General features: G+C 33.5%; 1 protein-coding gene across 14 annotated transcripts in view; it reads right to left on the minus strand.

Moving 5' to 3' along the window:
- LOC109113744 (calcium-dependent secretion activator 2-like) overlaps nt 1-19,720 on the minus strand; it is a 133,428-nt gene that overhangs the window by 27,475 nt on the left and 86,233 nt on the right. For all 14 annotated transcript variants that reach the window (XM_042715520.1, XM_042715517.1, XM_042715524.1 and 11 more), the window contains exons 13-16: nt 10,209-10,396; nt 2,866-2,967; nt 953-1,016; nt 720-843 (exon numbers count right to left, since the gene is read on the minus strand). In XM_042715520.1, the coding sequence (XP_042571454.1) occupies nt 720-843; nt 953-1,016; nt 2,866-2,967; nt 10,209-10,396 (478 nt within the window). The remainder of the gene's footprint in view (nt 1-719; nt 844-952; nt 1,017-2,865; nt 2,968-10,208; nt 10,397-19,720) is intronic.

The raw sequence follows: 19,720 nt of genomic DNA on the forward strand, positions 1-19,720 counted from the left end.
AGAAACTACAAAGACCATGAACAAAAATACAAGAGGAACATAGACTCAAATGTCAATTATCAAAATACAAGACATGACAAGGCATAAGGTCCTAACAACTGTGTGTGTGTTTTTATGTGTATGTGTGAGTGTGTGTGGTGTGTATGTGTATGTGTGATGTGTGTGTGTATATATATATATATATATATATATATATATATATATATATATATATATCAAATTGAAAGGAGTTGTTTTGTATTGTAATATATTTTAAAATATAATTTATTCCAGTGATGTGAAGCAGAATTCTCAGCATAATTACTCCAGTCTTCAGAAATCTTTCTAATATGCTGATTTGCTGCTCAAGAAACATGTCAAATTTTTATCAAAGTTGAAAACATCTGTGGAGCTTAATATTTTTTTGGATACTGTGATGCATTATTTGATGAATATAAAGTTCAATAGAAAAGCATTTTTTTTTTTAAACACAAACCTTTTGTAACATTTTAAATGCCACTGCTGTCACTTTTAATATATTTATTGCATCCTTGCTAAATAAAAGTATTTCTTTTAAACATAAGTGGAAGTTTTTGTGCTGGGGCCACTGAAAACACTGGCAGGTGTTCCACTGGATTTTCACTTACATGTCTGAACAACCGGCCCGACAGGGTCCCAAAAAAGAAGAAGAAGAAAAAAAAAACTTATTGTTGAGCCCTGAAAAGTATTCTGTGAGAAACCTTCGATCTGGGCGTATTCGGTCAGCTGGGAGTAATTGATGAGCGCAGCTTTTTCCAGACACTTCTGAACTATCTTGCGCATCTCCTCAGGTGGGACCGGCGTGGTGATGTCTTTCATCAGAACCTAAGAAATTACTTCCTTATTACATTGTAAGCTATTTTATTACAAGCTGGTACACTCAAGATATGGATATAATATGCAAAGCATGCAAAGTTAATTGGCAGACACTCACCCTTTCCAGAAGAGAGAGTGTGGCTTTAAGAGCCCCCTCTGGTCGCCCGAAGGGGAAACAGTACCTACGGGCAAGAAGACAAAAGTAAAACTTGAGTGGTAATAACTGAAGGCTTAAAAATAAAGAATACTAGCAGAGGCTGAGCACAATCTGAAGAAGTCAGTCACAAACCGCTGTTTCTCAGCTATCATGGGACAATAATTACATCTCTTAAATAGAGATGTTTTCCAAAGCCTGTTGAGGAGGGACAGGTGACAGCGTGCGTACGGACAATGCCAAACGGGATGAATGAAGGCCAGAGGGAAGTGCTTCTCATGGAGGCCTCACACCACAGGTGTGAAAGTTACCCATGAATGGCCAACAACGTGTTTTTCAAGCGTGCGGGGCAGGAGGCACACTTACCAAGTGACTCAACAAGTTCTAATCAATTTGGGTTGGGCTCCGTGCTTAATCCCTGGCACGCCCCACACTGGCCTTGCCTCTGTCTGCCGTCCATTTGCATAATCCCAGATGTAGTTTGTAGCTTTTGTTTGAGTGGTTTTAGCTGGTTATTAAGTGTCGCTGCAACCACATGACTAAAACCCTCTTTACTGCTGTTTCAGCTCTCTACAGGAGGGCCAGCGGGAGGTCGGTTCAAAACGAGGACCCAAGAGGAGGGGGTGTGGTAAATGAATGAACGGTAAACTGAGATATTATACAATGGTTACCAACTGGTTTGGATTCAGGAACTAGTTATTATATTATTATTACATTGTCATTACAAGATTGATGGTTTCAGACAATGGTTAAAGGAATAGTCCAATCACAACTAAACATTTGCTGAAAATGTACTCACACTCAAGCATTCCAAGATGTAGATGAGTTTGTTTCTTCATCAGAACATATTTGGAGAAATTTAGCATTACATCACTTTCTTACAGTGGATCCTCTGCAGTAAATGGGTGCCGTCAGAATGAGAGTCCAAACAGCTGATAAAAAGATCCCAATAATCCACAAGTAATTCACACGGCCTCAACCCATCAATTAACATCTTGTGAAATGAAAAGATGCATGTTTGTATAGGCGTTTTAACTTTAAACCATGGCCAAAATACTAGTCCATAATCCATATTAACACTTCCTCAAGTGAAAAAGCCTGTTGTCCTCTTACATCAAAATTCAACATATTTGTTTAGAACGGTTTTGTAAACAGATAAGCTGAACAGTGCTTGATCTGTTTTCTCTCCTGATTCAGACGAGACAACTTTTTCACTGGAGAAAGATATAATAGACAGAGGATTCATATTTAAGCCAGAAACAGTGAAGTAAAAATGCCTTAATGATGGTCTTCTTTATTATAAACATGCAGTGTTTCGCTTCACCAGACATTAATTGATGGACTGGAGTGATATGGGTTACTTGCAGATTATTGTAATGCTTTTATCAGCTTTTTGGACTCTCATTCTGATGGCACCCATTCACTGCAGAGGATCCATTGATGAGGAAGTGATGTAATGCTACATTTCTCCAAATCTGCTCCAGTGAAGAAACAAACTCATTTACATCTTGGACGGCCCAAGGGTAAATATGTTTTCAGCAAAGTTAAATTTTTGGGTGAACTATTCCTTTAATTTTCAGTAATATTATCAAAATGACTGTAATAACACTATTGAATGAGGGAAAAAAAGTGAATTGAACTGAGCTTGAAAATGACAATTGTTTGTAGAGCTGCATTATAGCTGAATCAAATTTATTTCATAATTGATGAACTCTGCAACGTTTCAAAGCAAGTTGCTTTGAAATCATCTATGTTGTATAAAAAACTATAATGTGACTTGTTTTGATTACATAGAAAGTTTTTGGATTTTTGCATTGTTTTTTCCTATTGTTATTCTTCTATTTCAGCACAGACGTGGACGTGGGAGCATGTTTTACCTGAAATGTGTGATCTGCTTCTCCAGTAAAGTCAGCAGTCTGCTCCTGATCTCCTCAAACTCCTCCTTCTCCGGTTCTGTCACTGTGCCCATGCCGTCTGGTCTGCCAAAGCAACAAGGAAACATTCAATGTTCTCTTTTATTCTTTACAACACCTGTTCATTAATTCCAACTGCTATTGAATACTGTGCTTCAACTGCATAATCAAAAGATTTTTCAAAGATAATTGTTAAGTTTTACAAATATTCCAGCAGAACTGAACAATGATTTGGCTCTCATTGAAAGGTTTCAAAATCCAAAACCCTTAAATAAAATAATATCACAATAAATGTATCCTTTATGAATCACATTAAGGTAATGCAAGATGAGAAGCAATTGTAAATATCTTTAAAAAAAGTTTCAATAAATTATTGAAATAAAGTACTATTTTATATTCTCTTCATAATAAATAAAAATAAAAAATAAATGGAAACTTTAATCTTTTTATTTGAAAAATGTCTAATGTCTTAAATATATTTATTTTGAATAAAACTTATTTTGAGTAATTTGCTCTCTTTTTAAAATGTATTCATTAATATTTGTTTGAATAACGTTAAAAGACATAAGATGTTTGTTCAAAATAAAATAGACAAATTATTTAACAAATAATAAAATAAAATAATATTGAATTAAAAAATATTGAAAATTTAATAAATTTACTTTTTTTATTTTGAATGCAATTATTTGAATAATTTGCAGTCTCAAATATATATTTTAATTTAATTTTTAATTTAATGTTTAACATGTTTCACATATCAGAAGATATTTAAAAAAAATCTGATAATACACACACACACACACACACACACACACACACACACACACACACACACACACACACACACACACACACACACACACACACATATAAGTATTTATAAGACCTGTAAGATCTATTTTTAATGTGTTTTAATGATGTCTCTTCTGCTCATCATGGCTGCATTTATTTGACCAAAAATACAGAAAAAAATGTAATATTTAAAATATCATTACCATTTAAAGTAATGTTTTCTATTTTAATATGCTTTAAAATATAATTTATTCCTGTGATGCAAAGCTGATTTTTCAGCATCATTACTCCAGTCTTCAGTGTCACATGATCCTTCAGAAATCATTCTAATATACTGATTTATTATAAGGTTGGAAACAGTTGTGCTGCTTAATATGTTTTTGGAACCTGTTATACTTTTTTTTTCAGGATTATTTGATGAATAGCCCAAAGTTAAAAAGAACAGCATTTATTTAAAATAGAAATCTTTTCTTACAATACAAGTCTTTATTATCACTTTTTTATCAATTTAACACATTTTGCTGAATAAAAGCATTAATTTCTTAAAAAAACAAAAAAACAAAAAAAAACTTTTGAACGGTAGTGTAAATTGTCACAAAAGATTTCTATTTTGAATAAATGCTGTTCTTTTGAACATTTATTCATCATAGAATCCTGAAAAAAGTTCACAAGTCCAGCTCTCTACAGGAGAGCACAAGTTTCAATAAAAATTAAGCAGCAAAACTGTTTCTAGTATTGAAAATAAATCAGCATATTAGAATGATGAACTCATTATTTAAAACTGCAATAATACTTTACAATATTACTGTTTTCTCTGTATTTTTGATCAAATAAATACAGCCTTGATGAGCAGAACAGACTTCTTTAAAAATCTTACTGATCCCAAACTTTTGGTATTTTTGATCAAATAAATGCAGCCTTGATGAGCTTTAAAAATCTTACTGATCCCAAACTTTTTAACAGCACTGTGTGTGTGTTGCATATGAAATAAAATGGTCACATATTTAAACTAAATGGCATCTCACAATACCATGTAACTACAACAATCAAATGTAGCCAGCACATGTTCAACCACTAAGCATTGCACAATTGCAGTTTAAGAGCTAAAGTAATCATTCTAAAGCTCGTTTTTTACCGTCTACAATGGGCAGTTTAGTTAGAAGCCATTGTGCCTTGCTATCCAAACCCTGCACACTTTCTGAATGGCACAGCTTAGCGCTGTAGAGAGAGCTCTTTCCTTCCAAGCAGAGGTAAAGGCAACTTGTAAACCTGTCTGTTCTTCAAATCCCTCTCTCCATTAAATGCAATCCGCCTTTTCTTTTTGACAAGAGCCAGCTAATCCCGAGAGAACACAAAGAGGAGGTGTGAAGAGCGGCAGAAGACGTGTATGTATGTGCGAGCAGGGGGGAGAGAGAGATCAGCGCCTGTAAATGAAAAGGAAAAAAAAAATCTCCTTTTTGCATTATGGTAAAGGCTAAGGAGTGTATAAACTCAACATCGACCCTTTAATCTCTGCGTCTTTGTCTGTCGTTCTGTGTAGGCTCATTAGTTCTGAAGGAAGGCCTCTTAGTTTAACTGCTTCTAACAAGAGGCCTGGGAATTGAACTGTTAGCACAAGGGAGAACCGCTCTATAGCGTCGAGTCCATCCTCGTTTGTGGCTCCCAATACATCAGCAAACCTACGACTATTAAAGCCTTACGACTTTAGACAGTAATTAAGTCTCTCACAATTCATACTTGACTAATGCTAAAACGAATCCTTCAAACCTTGAAACACCTCCAATTCTAGCTCACATAACACAACATTATTGGTGGTGTCTGCCATGGAAGGCATCACTTTTGCTATCATTATTCAGAACTTTACAATAAGGATGACCTGCTGGCAAGGGGCCAGTGTGAGAGAGTTTGGGGCCAGCTGATGGAACGGTCACTGTATGTTACATTTGTTGATCATGTTTATGTGGTTTTATACCTTTAAAAATTTAAATTTTGGTGACATTTGGTTGTAAATTCTGTTTGGTTGTAAACTTGTTGGATAACATAGATGAAGTTTTGTTGAAACTACATCAATGACAATGAAAACTGAATGAGTTGGGGGAAAAAACGTAATAGCAAATAATACAAAATTTATTTAAATAAAATATGACATTACTAATAAAATAATAATAATTGTAAAAAATGTAAAATAACAAATATTTGTAGTATATAAATCTATTTTATATATTTTCAAATATAAAATTTAAAATATGAAAATGAATATTAAACTTGAAATCAATTCTTTTATTAAATAATATTGTTTGTAAATGATGTATATTGCAAAAGTAAATGCATATTCTTTGTAAAAAAAAAGTATAATAAATACATTTACGTGAGGTAAAATTAATCATGAAAAAGAGTAGAAATGTTAAAATAAACTTTAAAAGAATTTTAAAAATGTAAAATAAAAATATTTGTTTTTTTTTAAAAAAAATATTTATAATTTATTAAAAAAACTGAAATACTTGAAAATAAATAATAAAGAAAATTAGATAAACATTTTAAGAGAGAGAGAGAGAGAGAGAGAGAAAAAAAACACGTTAACCAATAAAAAAATAAATTAAAAAAAGACTTGCGACAGTAAGCAACTACCTATTTTTCAAACAGGCAAACACCACATTCCCTTGACAAAATATTTGTTTGTTATTCACATTGCTATAATAAGTTGCTTTGGTATGAATATGTCTGCAAAACCAAAAACAGTCAAAGCAGTAAGTACACAAACCCCACAAGCTCCAAGATACTTCAATTCAAAGCAGAGGAACTCAAATGTGCACTCTTGTGGAGTGTGGTTCCCTCCACCTCACTCAGTGCTGTCCCGTTGGGAGTGGGTGCAGTCGGGCATCCTGTTGGGGGTCTGACTTATTGTTTTCGCCTGATGAAGTGAGAGTGTTTGAGACGAGTGAAACGTTGACCCATCCAGGGCCAGTCAACGAGGGTCAAACAGCGGCGGGAGTCTAGGAAAGTCTGGCCGTGCCGAACTGTCCAGGAAGATGGTTGAGAGGTTCAGAGCTGTGTGTTTGCAAGGCCTCTACAAATGGAGATGACACGCTCCATCCTCTGTGACAGATGGGGTTGGTGTGTATCTGATCATATGAAGACCTCACAGACAAGACAGAAGTGACAATCCAACGGGTGCCGCTCTTACAGTGAGTAAGTAAGTGTGCAGGTTGGTAAATACTCTTGTCACACGGGGCAGCCAAGCATGATGGACAGGAGAGAGCGGGGCTGGAGCAAGACTGACAGGTGAGAAAGAGGTTAGATTGTGATTACTGTCACTCTGAGCGAGGGCTGGTGGCTGTCAGTCCGTCCTCGCCAGTTCATATCACACATGAAGCCACACCTGTCCGTTTCCTCTCGCGCACTTGCTTCTCAGTCTCAAGCCTCGTCGAGCCCAGGGTGCATCTGTCAGTCAAACGCAGGCAACACTGACTGAAATGTGCCACGAGGATGTCTGCACTAACAAACATGTCTGAAAGAAGTCTCTGTTCACACACCCTTCATCGTTCATAAGCTGTAGCTCCTCCAACTAAAACCTAAAGTTTTTGTACGCCTATGCTAGCGCACGCGTCCAGTTGTTATAGCGGTTACAAAAATTGGGTGGTGTGGGTGACCCTCAAGTCCACTTTAAAAGTGAAGCATACTTTAGGATTAAGTCTGAATTCTGGGAAGGCATTTAAAAAAAAATCAATGGTTCAGTTTCACATCACTATTGAGCACAACAACTGTTTTCTCCAAGTAAAAATCTGAATTTTCTCTCTACATATTGGTTAAGATAATATATGATAAAAATTGTGTCAAATAACTAATTCACGACCCATAATTCCGAAAAGAGATTCACCAATCAGAGAAGCTGCTGTTACTAGAGCAACCGAAATTACAGCAAAAGATCGGCAGTGTTTGGAGTTGTCTGTGTGTGTGTGTGTGTGTATATATATGTATATATTATTTTTTTTAAATGTATATTTTTACTAAATTATAAATATTTATAAAAATATTACATTTAATAATTATTTTCTTCTATATAATTTATTATTAAATGTTTATTTTACACACACACACACACACACACACACACATATATATATTTTCATCTATCTATATATCTATCTATCTATATATATATATATATTTATATATTTATATATATATATATATATATATATAAATAAATATATAAATATGAATATCGTAAAATAATCGTAAAAATACTGCCTTAAAGTAGTTTTTTTTATTATTTACTGATTATTTGATATAAATGTTCTAAAATAACAACTATAATATTAAAACAGTAATTCCTAACATTATTGTTAAAAATATTTTACTAATACATTTTTGAAATCCCTATGAAGAAAATTAATTCCTGGAACCAAGCCTGCAGAAATGTGTCTGCTCTCTGTTGTGGTCTACTAGAGTCAGTGGGTGGAAGATCAGAAATAAAGCTGTCATGAAATGAAGATAAAGAAGATGGCAACTATAAGACATTTTCTCCCCAGGTTTGAAGCTGCACACTCACCGTGAGCAAGGCCACACTGTCACTAGCACTCACTGAGTTATCGATTGATGTGTTAGATCAGTTGAGTGGATGCATTCTCATCTGAACTGAAGATTCGAGGTTGTCTGGACAAGTGTTGAGGCTAGTGTTATTTTCTACCTGCGCACAAGTTAAAGCCTTGATGCTCCTAGATTAAAATGATCTTATGCCATCATAAACTGACATATAAAGAAGTCATATTGAATCATAACATCATCTTGACTGGCTAAAAATGTATTTGGAAGATCTGTGCACTATAATGGATATCATGCAGAGTGAATAAGAGTTCATTATTTTTAGTTACTTCACTTTCTGACGTCTAAATTTCCCCTATATATATTCCCAAGAACACTCTCTTTGGGCTTCACAGCTGAACTGTCATTATTCAAATGACACCTCCTCCAACAAAAAGCTACTCGTGCCAATTTTCCTCAATTGTAACTGGTGATTAGCTAGAGAGGCTAATCATTACTGTTCCTAATTGACTAAATAAGCCATCAAAGAGAGGGAGCACATCCGTGTGTATTTAACATCTAATAAGTCAATTGACGGCTGATTCGAGGTAAGTGGAAAACGAACAGCTTTCAGTATACGCTAAACACAAAGGACTACACAACAAGTGGACAAGGGACATTGCTCATACCCGAGCCGCATTCAGTCCTCTCACCGCTAACGTAAAGCACATTTCCGTCTTCAAGTAATGTCAAACCGTCAATAATTCACACAATCAATTACAGAAAACAAGCCTGTTATATGAAAATCGGATCCTCGGAGGCCTTATGAAAGAAAAAATGTAGAAGCAGCACAAACGGACTCCGTAATTATGGTTTAATTGCTTTGCGTTTTGAGATAATAGAGAGCCATTAATTAATTTGCCAAGCAGACACTCTCTGTCTTTCTTTGAGTGAAGCGGGAACATGGCAGCCATGCTGAGCGCCTCCCGAGTGATTAAAGAAATTCTTCTGTCTTGTCGTTCCTTTTGTATGCCCACCCATTATGTGTGGACAAAAGCCATTCGGAGTGTTTTTTTTTCTTTTTGTGATCTATCAAACATGTGGGACTTCTCATTTGTCCAACACAAATGAAATCCTTGATTTCAAACACTTAATACGTGAGAACAAAAAATGCACAACCTCCATGGAAAGCAAATGTTCCTTGCTATTTGAAAGGTCACTAGGGCATTGCTAAAGTGCTTGTTTTTATGCATGAATTTATATATAAATCTGTTTTGCACGTCAGGTGCTTGCATTATATTTTTTTAAATATCTTTCGATCTTTCCCATAATGAACATGTAAAATGTTGCCCAAAATAAAATGCATACACTACAAAAAAAAAAAAAAAAAAAAAAAAAAAAAAAATTAAATATATATATATAATATATATATATATATATATATATATATATAAAAAAATAAATAAATAAAAACAATTTTTTGTACTATCCCATATGAAATGTAATTGTCTGTGCTAATTGTATACCACATAAAAAAAATCAAATACTCATATAAACATTCATGTATAGAAGCCACACACACACACCACACACACAAACACACACACCACACACACCATACACATATATATATATATATATACATCTTTGTGATTTTATTACACAAATGTAAACAAAGAAATAGTGTGTGTGTATATATAATATAAAATAATATATCACCGCCACTTACAGGTAAAAATGTTTGTAAAAACGCAACACTATTTATAAAACTGATTTATTTTCTTTAGATTAATTTTATTCTGTCTAGACTTCCTTTCTGTAGCATTGCCAAGGTCATGAGTTCAATTCCAAGGAAAAGCAAGGACTGATAAAAAAAAAAAGTTTACCTTGAATGCAGTGGAAGGAACTTTGGATAGAAGCAGGTGACAAATGCATAAATGTAAATTAAATGTCAATGAAAAGTTGCACAAAATAACCCGGCGTTCATGAACCTGTTTCCGTGGACATGTGAGGCACAGAAGGCATAGCTGTAGTGTAGGAGGGTCGGGTCCACCAGGGTGTTGTTATCCGAAAAATCCATCAGGTCTTTCAGGTAGCAGAGGTGACGATGACAGCCCCTCACCCCGTATCGAGCGCAGTACTCGTCCAGAACAAACACCTGGCCTGGGCTGAACCAACCCTGAAACACAACAACAGGATCAGAATAAATTCTCTGGACTATTTATACTCTACTATACTACAATACAATACTGATTAAAATGACAGTAAAGACATCTATAATGCTGCAAAAGATATAGATTTCAAATAAATGCTGCTCTTTTAAACTTTAAAAATAATCCTGAAAAATTTACTTAACTATTTCCACAGAAACATTAAGCAGCAAAAAAAAAATTTAAACACTGATAATAATAAATGCTTCTTGAGCAGCAAATCAGTATATTAGAATGATAATATACTGATGAGTAATATATATATAACAGCTATTTTAGGATGTAATTTCAGAATATTACTGTTTTTACTGTATTGTTGATTAAGTAAACAGAGCCTTGGTGAGCATAAGAGACTTAATTTAAAAACATAAAATACCATAAAATACTCTAGTGTATACTTAAAATTCAACATTAGAATAAGTAACAATTTGTTGTTTCGACTTAAAATTAAGTGTTCGTACTTGACTTAAAATGACAAGTTAGATAACTTTAGTTAAGTTGTATATTTAAGCTATCTCAACATATTTTAAGTTGTTATAACTAATTGTAAATAAGTAACTAAGCATAAACAAGTATATTAAAAATACTTATTAAATAAGCAATTAAGTACAGTTACATTTTAGTTACTTAAATTTATTTGTTATTTCTTCAAAAATACTAGCTCATATATGTTCATTCTCTCTGAGGCTTGTAAATATCCAACTGTATATCATTTACTCTGGTAAAAACATGTCGGTTACAACTTTTAATAAACGTTTATACAGTTTTTCTTTGATTTGATTTTCTCACGTCATTACATCAGCATAAGACTATCATTCTTCCAATAAATAAACCTCAGGAAAGTCTATTTTTAACTTGCATTTGGTGCTTATTTTGGTGTTTATTTTGGACCTTGAATACATGTCGCTTAATAAAGGCACGAAACAAACACGTTCTGTATCTGAAGGCCAAAAGCAACCACAGCAAACAGCGAAGAAAAAGTTTTTCAAACGCCGCTGCCTCTGCGCGACCCCTGCAGGACCTCTATGAAGTCACGACATTTACCGAGCGTACCTACTGTAGTTTCTCCTCAACAACACTGCTACGCTAATTGAACATGAAGTGTCTAATTTCAGCACGCCTCTCATTTCACGCCAAGACACACAAAAAAACAAAACCGCAGCGTGCAAGATGAGCTCTTCCAAAAAATATTGTTAAAAACACCCCGTCTATTTCCAACATTTAAACAAACGAGTGCAAGGTTAAGTGCAAACAATTAATTCATAGGCAGAAAAGTCACACATAATGCGGGCGAGTGGAGAACGCCGCGAGGCTCCTGTTGCAATCATTAGCTCATTCATCCTTCACATAATAACTAAATTAGGCATGAATCTTACAAACTTAATTAAGACGCCTTCTCTGAAGGAACGTTAGCAAATTAACACTTTGAGGGGGCTGCTCGCCCACGACGGTGCGGAGGGCGGCGAATCAGGAGAACTGCGATATGTCTCAGACGTTCGCAGGAGACTGATAGTCACGAGGGACCGGTGCTAACAGCACTGAGCAGCAGCCGAGATACCGAGACCCCACAACCTTCATGCAGGAGCAAAGACAGCAAGCTTCATTAAAGTCCAACGCTGATTTGAACAAAGCTGATGCGGGTATATTTTGAGCTACTGTATGTCCACGTCCATCTCATCCACGGCCCTTCTTTCATCAAAAGGTCTGTCTGATCTATGCAAACCTGTTCTATTGCTATTTACATTACAGTAAGTGCTTACAATACAGTCAGACTTCTTTCAAGCTCTTCAAAATCTACTGATACTATATGAATGTGCGTATAATACGTTACACAAAGAGCATCCAACCTTGCAATCTCAAAGCAAGTTTCTCATACTCACATAAAGGGTTCAAAATAAATGCTCAACTTTAAAGGATTAGTTCACTTCCAGAATAAACACTTCCTGCTCATTTATTCACCCCCAAGTCATCAAAGATGTTCATGTCTTTCTTTCTTTCTTCAGTTGTAAAGAAATTAAGGTTTTTGGGGAAAACATTCCAGGATTTTTCTTCATATAATGGATTTCAGTGGTGGCCAATGGGTTGAAAGTCCAAATTGCAGTTTCAATGCAGATTCAAAGGGCTCTACATGATCCCAGCCGAGGAATACGGGTCTTATCTAGTGAAAGGATTGGTCATTTTCTTAGAAAAAAAAAAAAAAGAAGAATTTATATACTTTTTAATCACAAATGCTCATCTTGCACTAGCTAGACACTGGTGGAAGTACCGACCCAGTGTTTACAAATGAACGTGAAAAGAACGTTTCTTTGCGACTGAAGACAGAAAGACATGAACATCTTGGGTGACATGGGGGTGAGTAAATTATCAGGATTTTTTTTTTTTTATTCTGGAAGTGAATTAATCCTTTAAGTAAAAATTGGCTTGGGTGAGTAAATAAAAGGAGTTACTCACCAGTTGGCTGTAACCTTTTAGACGTACAAAGCATCTACTAAAGAAAAGAATTGTCAGGTTTTAACAAGTTCTACCTCTGTGGAAAATTTATCATCAGAAGTTTTTCTAGGATGTCAAAAGTTTTCCCCCTCCAGAACCTCATGTGGTGTATGTGGAGTATTTCTACACTGAAAAAAAAAATCAGTGTAGAAACAATTTTCAATTGCTACTAAATTTAACAAATAATTAAATAATCGGCAAGTAACAGACTGGATTAAATGGGAAATTTTGAAGTAGAAAGACCAAAATATTAGTCTCTCTAAATATTCTTCTAAAAATATATATGATTTTTCTTAAAATATATATCAGAAAACATACTTTTCTGCTATTTCCAGAAATGGTTCTAGACTCCAATAATCTTTGTATTATTTATAATTTCAAAAAATCTTTTATGTATTTATTTATTTTTTATATAGTGTAATATTAAGCATCTAAAATGAAAATGAGGGAAAAACCTTGCAATGATGCAAGTGAAAACAACGGCCTGCAAGGTCATGTGAACAATGCACAATAAAAAAATAATGCAAACTAAAGTTTTATGAACACTTAAAAAAAAAAAAAAAAAGAAAGTTAATTAATTAAAAAAGTTAATTTTGGGCACTTGCATCTTGTTTTTATCACTCTCTGACATCCACAGGGCTTAGCAATACATTGAGATGCACAAAAATGATAAAAGTTAATTATAAACAAATACAACAACTTTATAAATTTTTTGTTGTTATGGAGGGACATAAAATTCATAATTCCAAGATATTTTTGCTTAAAAACCTAATATGCTGTTGTAACTTCTTTTAGTTATAGACATTTAAAAATGCTAAATAAAAAAGTATAATTTTTTTGAGCCAGTGGAAATATTTAAGTGAGTTTGAAAATCTGAGACTTGAAGGCTTTGTTCACAAATTGCATTTATTGTATTATAGAAATTGTATAATAAATATTATCTCATGTTATTATATATATATATATATATATATATATATATGTGTGTGTGTGTGTGTGTACATATACACACAAACACATATGTACAGTATATATAAAATTAGAAATGTTAAGAAAAAAACTGAACTTAAATTATATATATATATATATATATATATATATATATATATATATATATATATAATATATATATATATATATCTATATATTGATTGATTGATTGGGTTAAAAGCCAGTTGGGTTAAAAATAACCCAATAGTTGGTTTAACTACTTTTATTCATGAGATTATTTTAATGAATAAAAGACACTGTTTTCAAATATGTTCAAATACAAATTTACTCAATATTGGTGAGCCTATTATTTAATATAAATATGCACAATTATTTGCATGAATTCAAAATACACCAGTGAACATGTAGAACACATGGCAAAGAAATGTTGAAGTACAAATATTCAAAATACACATTAAATTCAAAACAAATGTATCCATACAATATACATAGATTAAAATACCACAAATATGCACAAACAGTACAAATATTCATAAAAATGTGCACATACGGTATACCAAAAAAAAAAGGTGCACATATGGTTTACCAATTCAAAACCTACACAGGTGCACATATAATACACATTTAAAACACAGATGTGCACATACAGTACAGACATATACAACCTAAACATTTGTGCACATACGGTATACAAATTTAAATAACAAATGTGCACATTCAGTATACCAATTCAGAAAACTACACAAATGTGTACACCAAGGACATACCTTTATAATCCTTTAAGAAATAAACATATCCTTAAAAAAGGCTACAGTGTACACCATATGCATTATGTTATAAACGCCTTAAAAGGATAGTTCTCCCAAATATGGAAATTCAGTCATTAATTACTCACCCTCATGTTGTTCCAAACCCGTTAAGACCTCCGTTCATCTTCAGAACACAAATTAAGATATTTTTGATGGAACTGATTGGTTGAACTAACCCTTTAATGTGTTTTGGCTACTGATGATCAGTAACACTGAATACAAAGTTTTTTAGGAGGCAGCAATGTGTAGAAGGAACTCCTCCAGGAATATTATAGACTGCATGATGCAAGAACTCCCAAATTGGAGTAGAGGGATTTGGGTAGTTTATGTCATAGATGTAGAACATTTTGAAGTAAGGTCTCTTTTTCAACTGCTTCTCCATTGAAAATGATGCAAACTTAAAAGGAATTTTCTTTGTCTCCAAGCACCAAGACATTTGGAACCTTGAAAGAATAAATAAACTTCAGTTGGCATATATGATAAACATTCTAGGGATTCAATATGTTTACAAATGAATCACAGAAAAAAACAGCAGTGTTACACTGTGTAAAAGTAAAACTGAAGCAGTCTTTAAGTGAATTAAACTTGGTTAACTCTAAAAGTAATGAATGACCCTTAGTCATGAGATCTGTGGATTACAAACAGAATCACTGAAGGAAAGAGTTTATGTACAGAGCAGCGTAATTTTTTGGATTTTACTCTTCCTTTAGGTAGTAATATTATAGCTGTCTGCGCATGTAAACTATTTGAAAAGTTACAAAGTATATGCCAAAGGTCTTTCTATCCAACTTGAACTGCCTATGGTAGACAATGGGGGGCAAGATCTGTTTGGTTACTGACATTCTTCCAAATATCTTCCTTTGTGTTCAGCAGAACAAAGAAATTCATACAGGTTTGGAGTAACGAGTAACGTCTAACTTAATTACTAAATTGAAATGCCTGTGCTTACTGTGGATACAAATGTCTCATATTGTGGTAAAGATTTTGGTAATATCGCCCCCTCCAAGTAGTTTTATCAGAGAGCTGCTATAAAAATTCATGACTTAAATGGTTAGTTCACCCTAAAATGAAATTTCTGTCAATAATTACTCACCCTCAAGTCTTCCCAAACCTGTAAGATCTTCTTTCATCTTCGGAACACAAATAAATATATTTTTGATGAAATCCGAGAGGTTTCTGAACCACACAGCAATGTCATTGCATCTTTGAAAGTCCAGAAAGGTATTAAAGACATCGATAAAACAGTCAATGTGACTACAGCGGTTCAACCTTAATATTATGAAGCAACAAGAATACGTTTTGTGTGCAAAAACAAAATAAAAGTAACAACTTTATTTACCAGTGTGAACTGCTGACATAAGCAGTTGACATTAGTGACAGCTTCCGTGTACTTACATCTGAATGCCGAATCATTACTGCCCGGCTCCACCGTCAACATGACATGCATGCATCGGCCAATACTGAACCTGAGTTCTGCAATGAAAATAGTGTAGCAGTATGACAGGGGACAGAGGAATTTGTTGAATAAAGGGGTTATTTTTGTTTTTGTGCTAAAAAAGTATTCTCGTCGCTTCATAACATTAAGTTTGAACCACTGTAGTCATATTGTTATTTTTGGGTGAACAGACCCATTAATGCTTTGATCCTTTGAGCATGTCACAGGCAACTGTGGCAAAAAACTCCTTTTTGGTGGTAGAGGGAGAAAAAAGTCTTGGGAGAAACTAGTATACACCAGAGGAGGCCGTTCATTACCATTAAAAAAAAAAAGGTTTAAAAAAACAAAACAAAAAAAACTCATACATCACTAAATTAAATAATTACTTACCTTGAAATGTTTCTATGAAATCGCAGAGGTTCCGCTGTTGTAATCTTTCCTTTACAAAGGAATCCATTTATCTAAAACATAAGTAAAAACATATTTAGTATAACACATTTAATATAAATGCAAAATTGTTATAGCATCAATAGAAAAAAAAATTACTATAATTACAGGCCATTCCATTATTCTTGTAATGGATTTAATACAACATGCATGGCTATGTTAAACAACTGTATGTATGTTTTTTTTTTTTTTTTACCTTAAAACAACACTTTCAAATCTTAAACGTCTGTTGTAGGATTAACGTTATGTAAGTTTGGGGCACTGGTACGAATTTCCGCTGAAAGAGCGGACTGCCTTTGATTCTCTTTCTTTTCGGGAATAGCATATTCATTTACAATCAATCTGATTCTCTGGGGAAGAAAAGAAAACTGACTAAAGGGAATCAAATCTTCATTTTTTTTTTAAATAGTTTTAAGATTTAATTAACGTTTCAGTACACATTACTTAATGTTATAAAAGTTATATACATCATAAAATTATATTAACAGTTACTTACCTTTCATAATCACGCAGGCTGCCTCTGATGTCCGCTGAGTCGCTGACTAGACCGTTAAAATTTGAACGGAGTGAAGCGGGAACCATATTTAACCCAACAGTTGGGTTATAACTAAAAATAACCCAACGCTGAAAATAAATGACCCAACAAATTTTAAGATAACCCAACACAGTGACCCAATATGTGTAACCCAACAGTTGGGTTAAAAAAAAACAACCTAAAGTTTTTTACTGTGTGTGTATATATATATTATATATATATATATATATATATATATATATATATATATATATATATATATATACAGTAAAAAAACGTTTTTTTTTTTTTTTTAACCCATTATATATATATATATATATATATATATATATATATATATATGTGTATGTATATATATATATATATATATATATATATATATATATATATATATATATGTGTGTGTGTGTGTGTGTGTGTGTGTATAAATATATATATATATATACACACATTATGTATATAAACTATATACAGTATAAACTATATGGTATGTATAGTTTATGAATGTATTGTTGTCATGGAGTAAATAAAAATTTAAGAAATTATAATGTAATATATATATATATTGGAGCCAGTGGAAATATTGTCAGGGCAAGTGCAAATTTGAACTACTTGCCCAACTTAGCCAGCAAAAAAAAAGGCCTGAGCTACTGCCCATCTTTCCACTTTGTCTCTACAACTTTCTTCTTTGTCACAGTACATCTCTTCTCTTCTTGGTCAGATCTATTAATATTGCACCATTCAGGGCTGAGGCACGGTGGCCCAGCGCCGAGCCGAGTGCCACAAGATGTTCCACTCTGGCAAACAGATGGCCTGCTCGTGTCTTGGCTCCTACCGCTCAATTAACCGCTAACGACCGACTGAGACGGCAGCAGCATCATCCTAACCAACACGGCCCAGTCTGGCTCACACACACACAGAAGGAGAGACTGATGACAAAACCTTGCTTGTGGATGACAAAACCAATTTAGTTTTTTTTTTTTTTTGGCTTAACACATATTATAGAAACTTTACTAATAGAAACAAATTAAGGTTCTGTATGGTTAAAAAAAAAATAAATAAATTTTTATTTAACCTTTTTTACTAATTTTTATTACGCAACTATTTATAGTTTAGGAATTAACTGTTGTCAGAGTAAGTAAATAAATAAGTAAATATATATAAAATGTCCTATATATATATATTTATATATATATATATATATATATATAATAAGCTGGATGTTTGCAATGAAAACAGCACTCGACTAAACTGGACTATGGGTTGCTAGTGCATTAGATGCTGTTTTTTGCAGTAAAATGCCAAATTTTTTTGCATCTTAGACATACCAAACCTTGGACCTAACATTTATTTCAGAATAATTGACAAACCAAGCTAATGAGACAAAAGTGTCCATTGCTCCTGTTAGCCTGCTAGTTTTATGTGTGTCTCTTGTGTGGTCAAGTCCTGAATCACTTTATTTCCACCAGTAACTGACAGTAATAGGAAGCTTTTTTATGTCCCATCTAGAGGCCATTATGGATGTTAATAAGGTGAATGTGGAGGAGTGTGTCACAGGGAGAATGTGTGATTATGGGACGGAGGGTGAAGGGGATGTGAGTAATTACATTAAGGTTGAAGCATGACTGGTCATCACTGCCCCTAATTTGAGGACACATTCACAGCCTGAACTTTTTGATTGCAAAAATACACTTTTTTTTAATCACTTTCAAAGATACACACGCAGTCCAATGACTCCAGTGTACACATTCCCTGTAGTCAAGAGAAAAAAAATCCAAATATTGGTCTTTGAATCACTAACAGCTCACTGAGCCTAATCCCTGTATCAAACGACAGCTGACGCAAAATAATAAAAAAAAAAGTTGTGCTTTACAACAGCACCACTTATTGATTTTCCTTGAGGCTGCATGTATTGATTGTGAGTTTTCTGAAGTGAGTTTGAAAATCTGAGACTTGAATGCTTTGTTCAAAAATTGCATTTATCATATTATTTTAATCTAGATTTTTTTGTAAAGTGTATGTAACATCATACAAAATCACAAAAAAAAAAGAAGAAAAAAAAAAGTATGAAACTAACAGATTAACGAGTCACTGATGCTTTTGACACATTAGCTTGCTTCATCAAATGTGACCCAGGACCACAAAACCTTGTCTTAAGTGTTGATTTTTCAAAATTGATGCATGGTTCCACTGATGTATGGTTTATTAGGATTGGACAATATTTGGCCAAGATACTACTATTTGAAAATCTGGAATCTGAGGGTGTAAAAAAAATCAAAATACTGAGAAAATCGCCTTTGAAGTTGCCCAAATTAATTCTTAGCTATACATATTACTAATCTTCATGGAACATGATCTTTACTTAATATCCTAATGATTTTTGGCATAAAATAAAAATCTATAATTTTGACCCATACAATGTTTTTTTTGGCTATTGCTAAAAATATACCACAGCGACTTAAGACTACAATTTTTGTGGTCCTGGGTCACAAATGTATTGAAATGATTTTTGGAAGGTCTGAGGATTTTTATGGCATTTAGTGCAAAAATTGCACTAGCGACCCATAATCTATAAAATACATTTTGTAGGCTATCATATAGTATTTATGTAGTCTGCTGAAAAATC

This window comes from Cyprinus carpio, chromosome A25, assembly GCF_018340385.1.
Source record: "Cyprinus carpio isolate SPL01 chromosome A25, ASM1834038v1, whole genome shotgun sequence".
Taxonomy (NCBI): domain Eukaryota; kingdom Metazoa; phylum Chordata; class Actinopteri; order Cypriniformes; family Cyprinidae; genus Cyprinus; species Cyprinus carpio.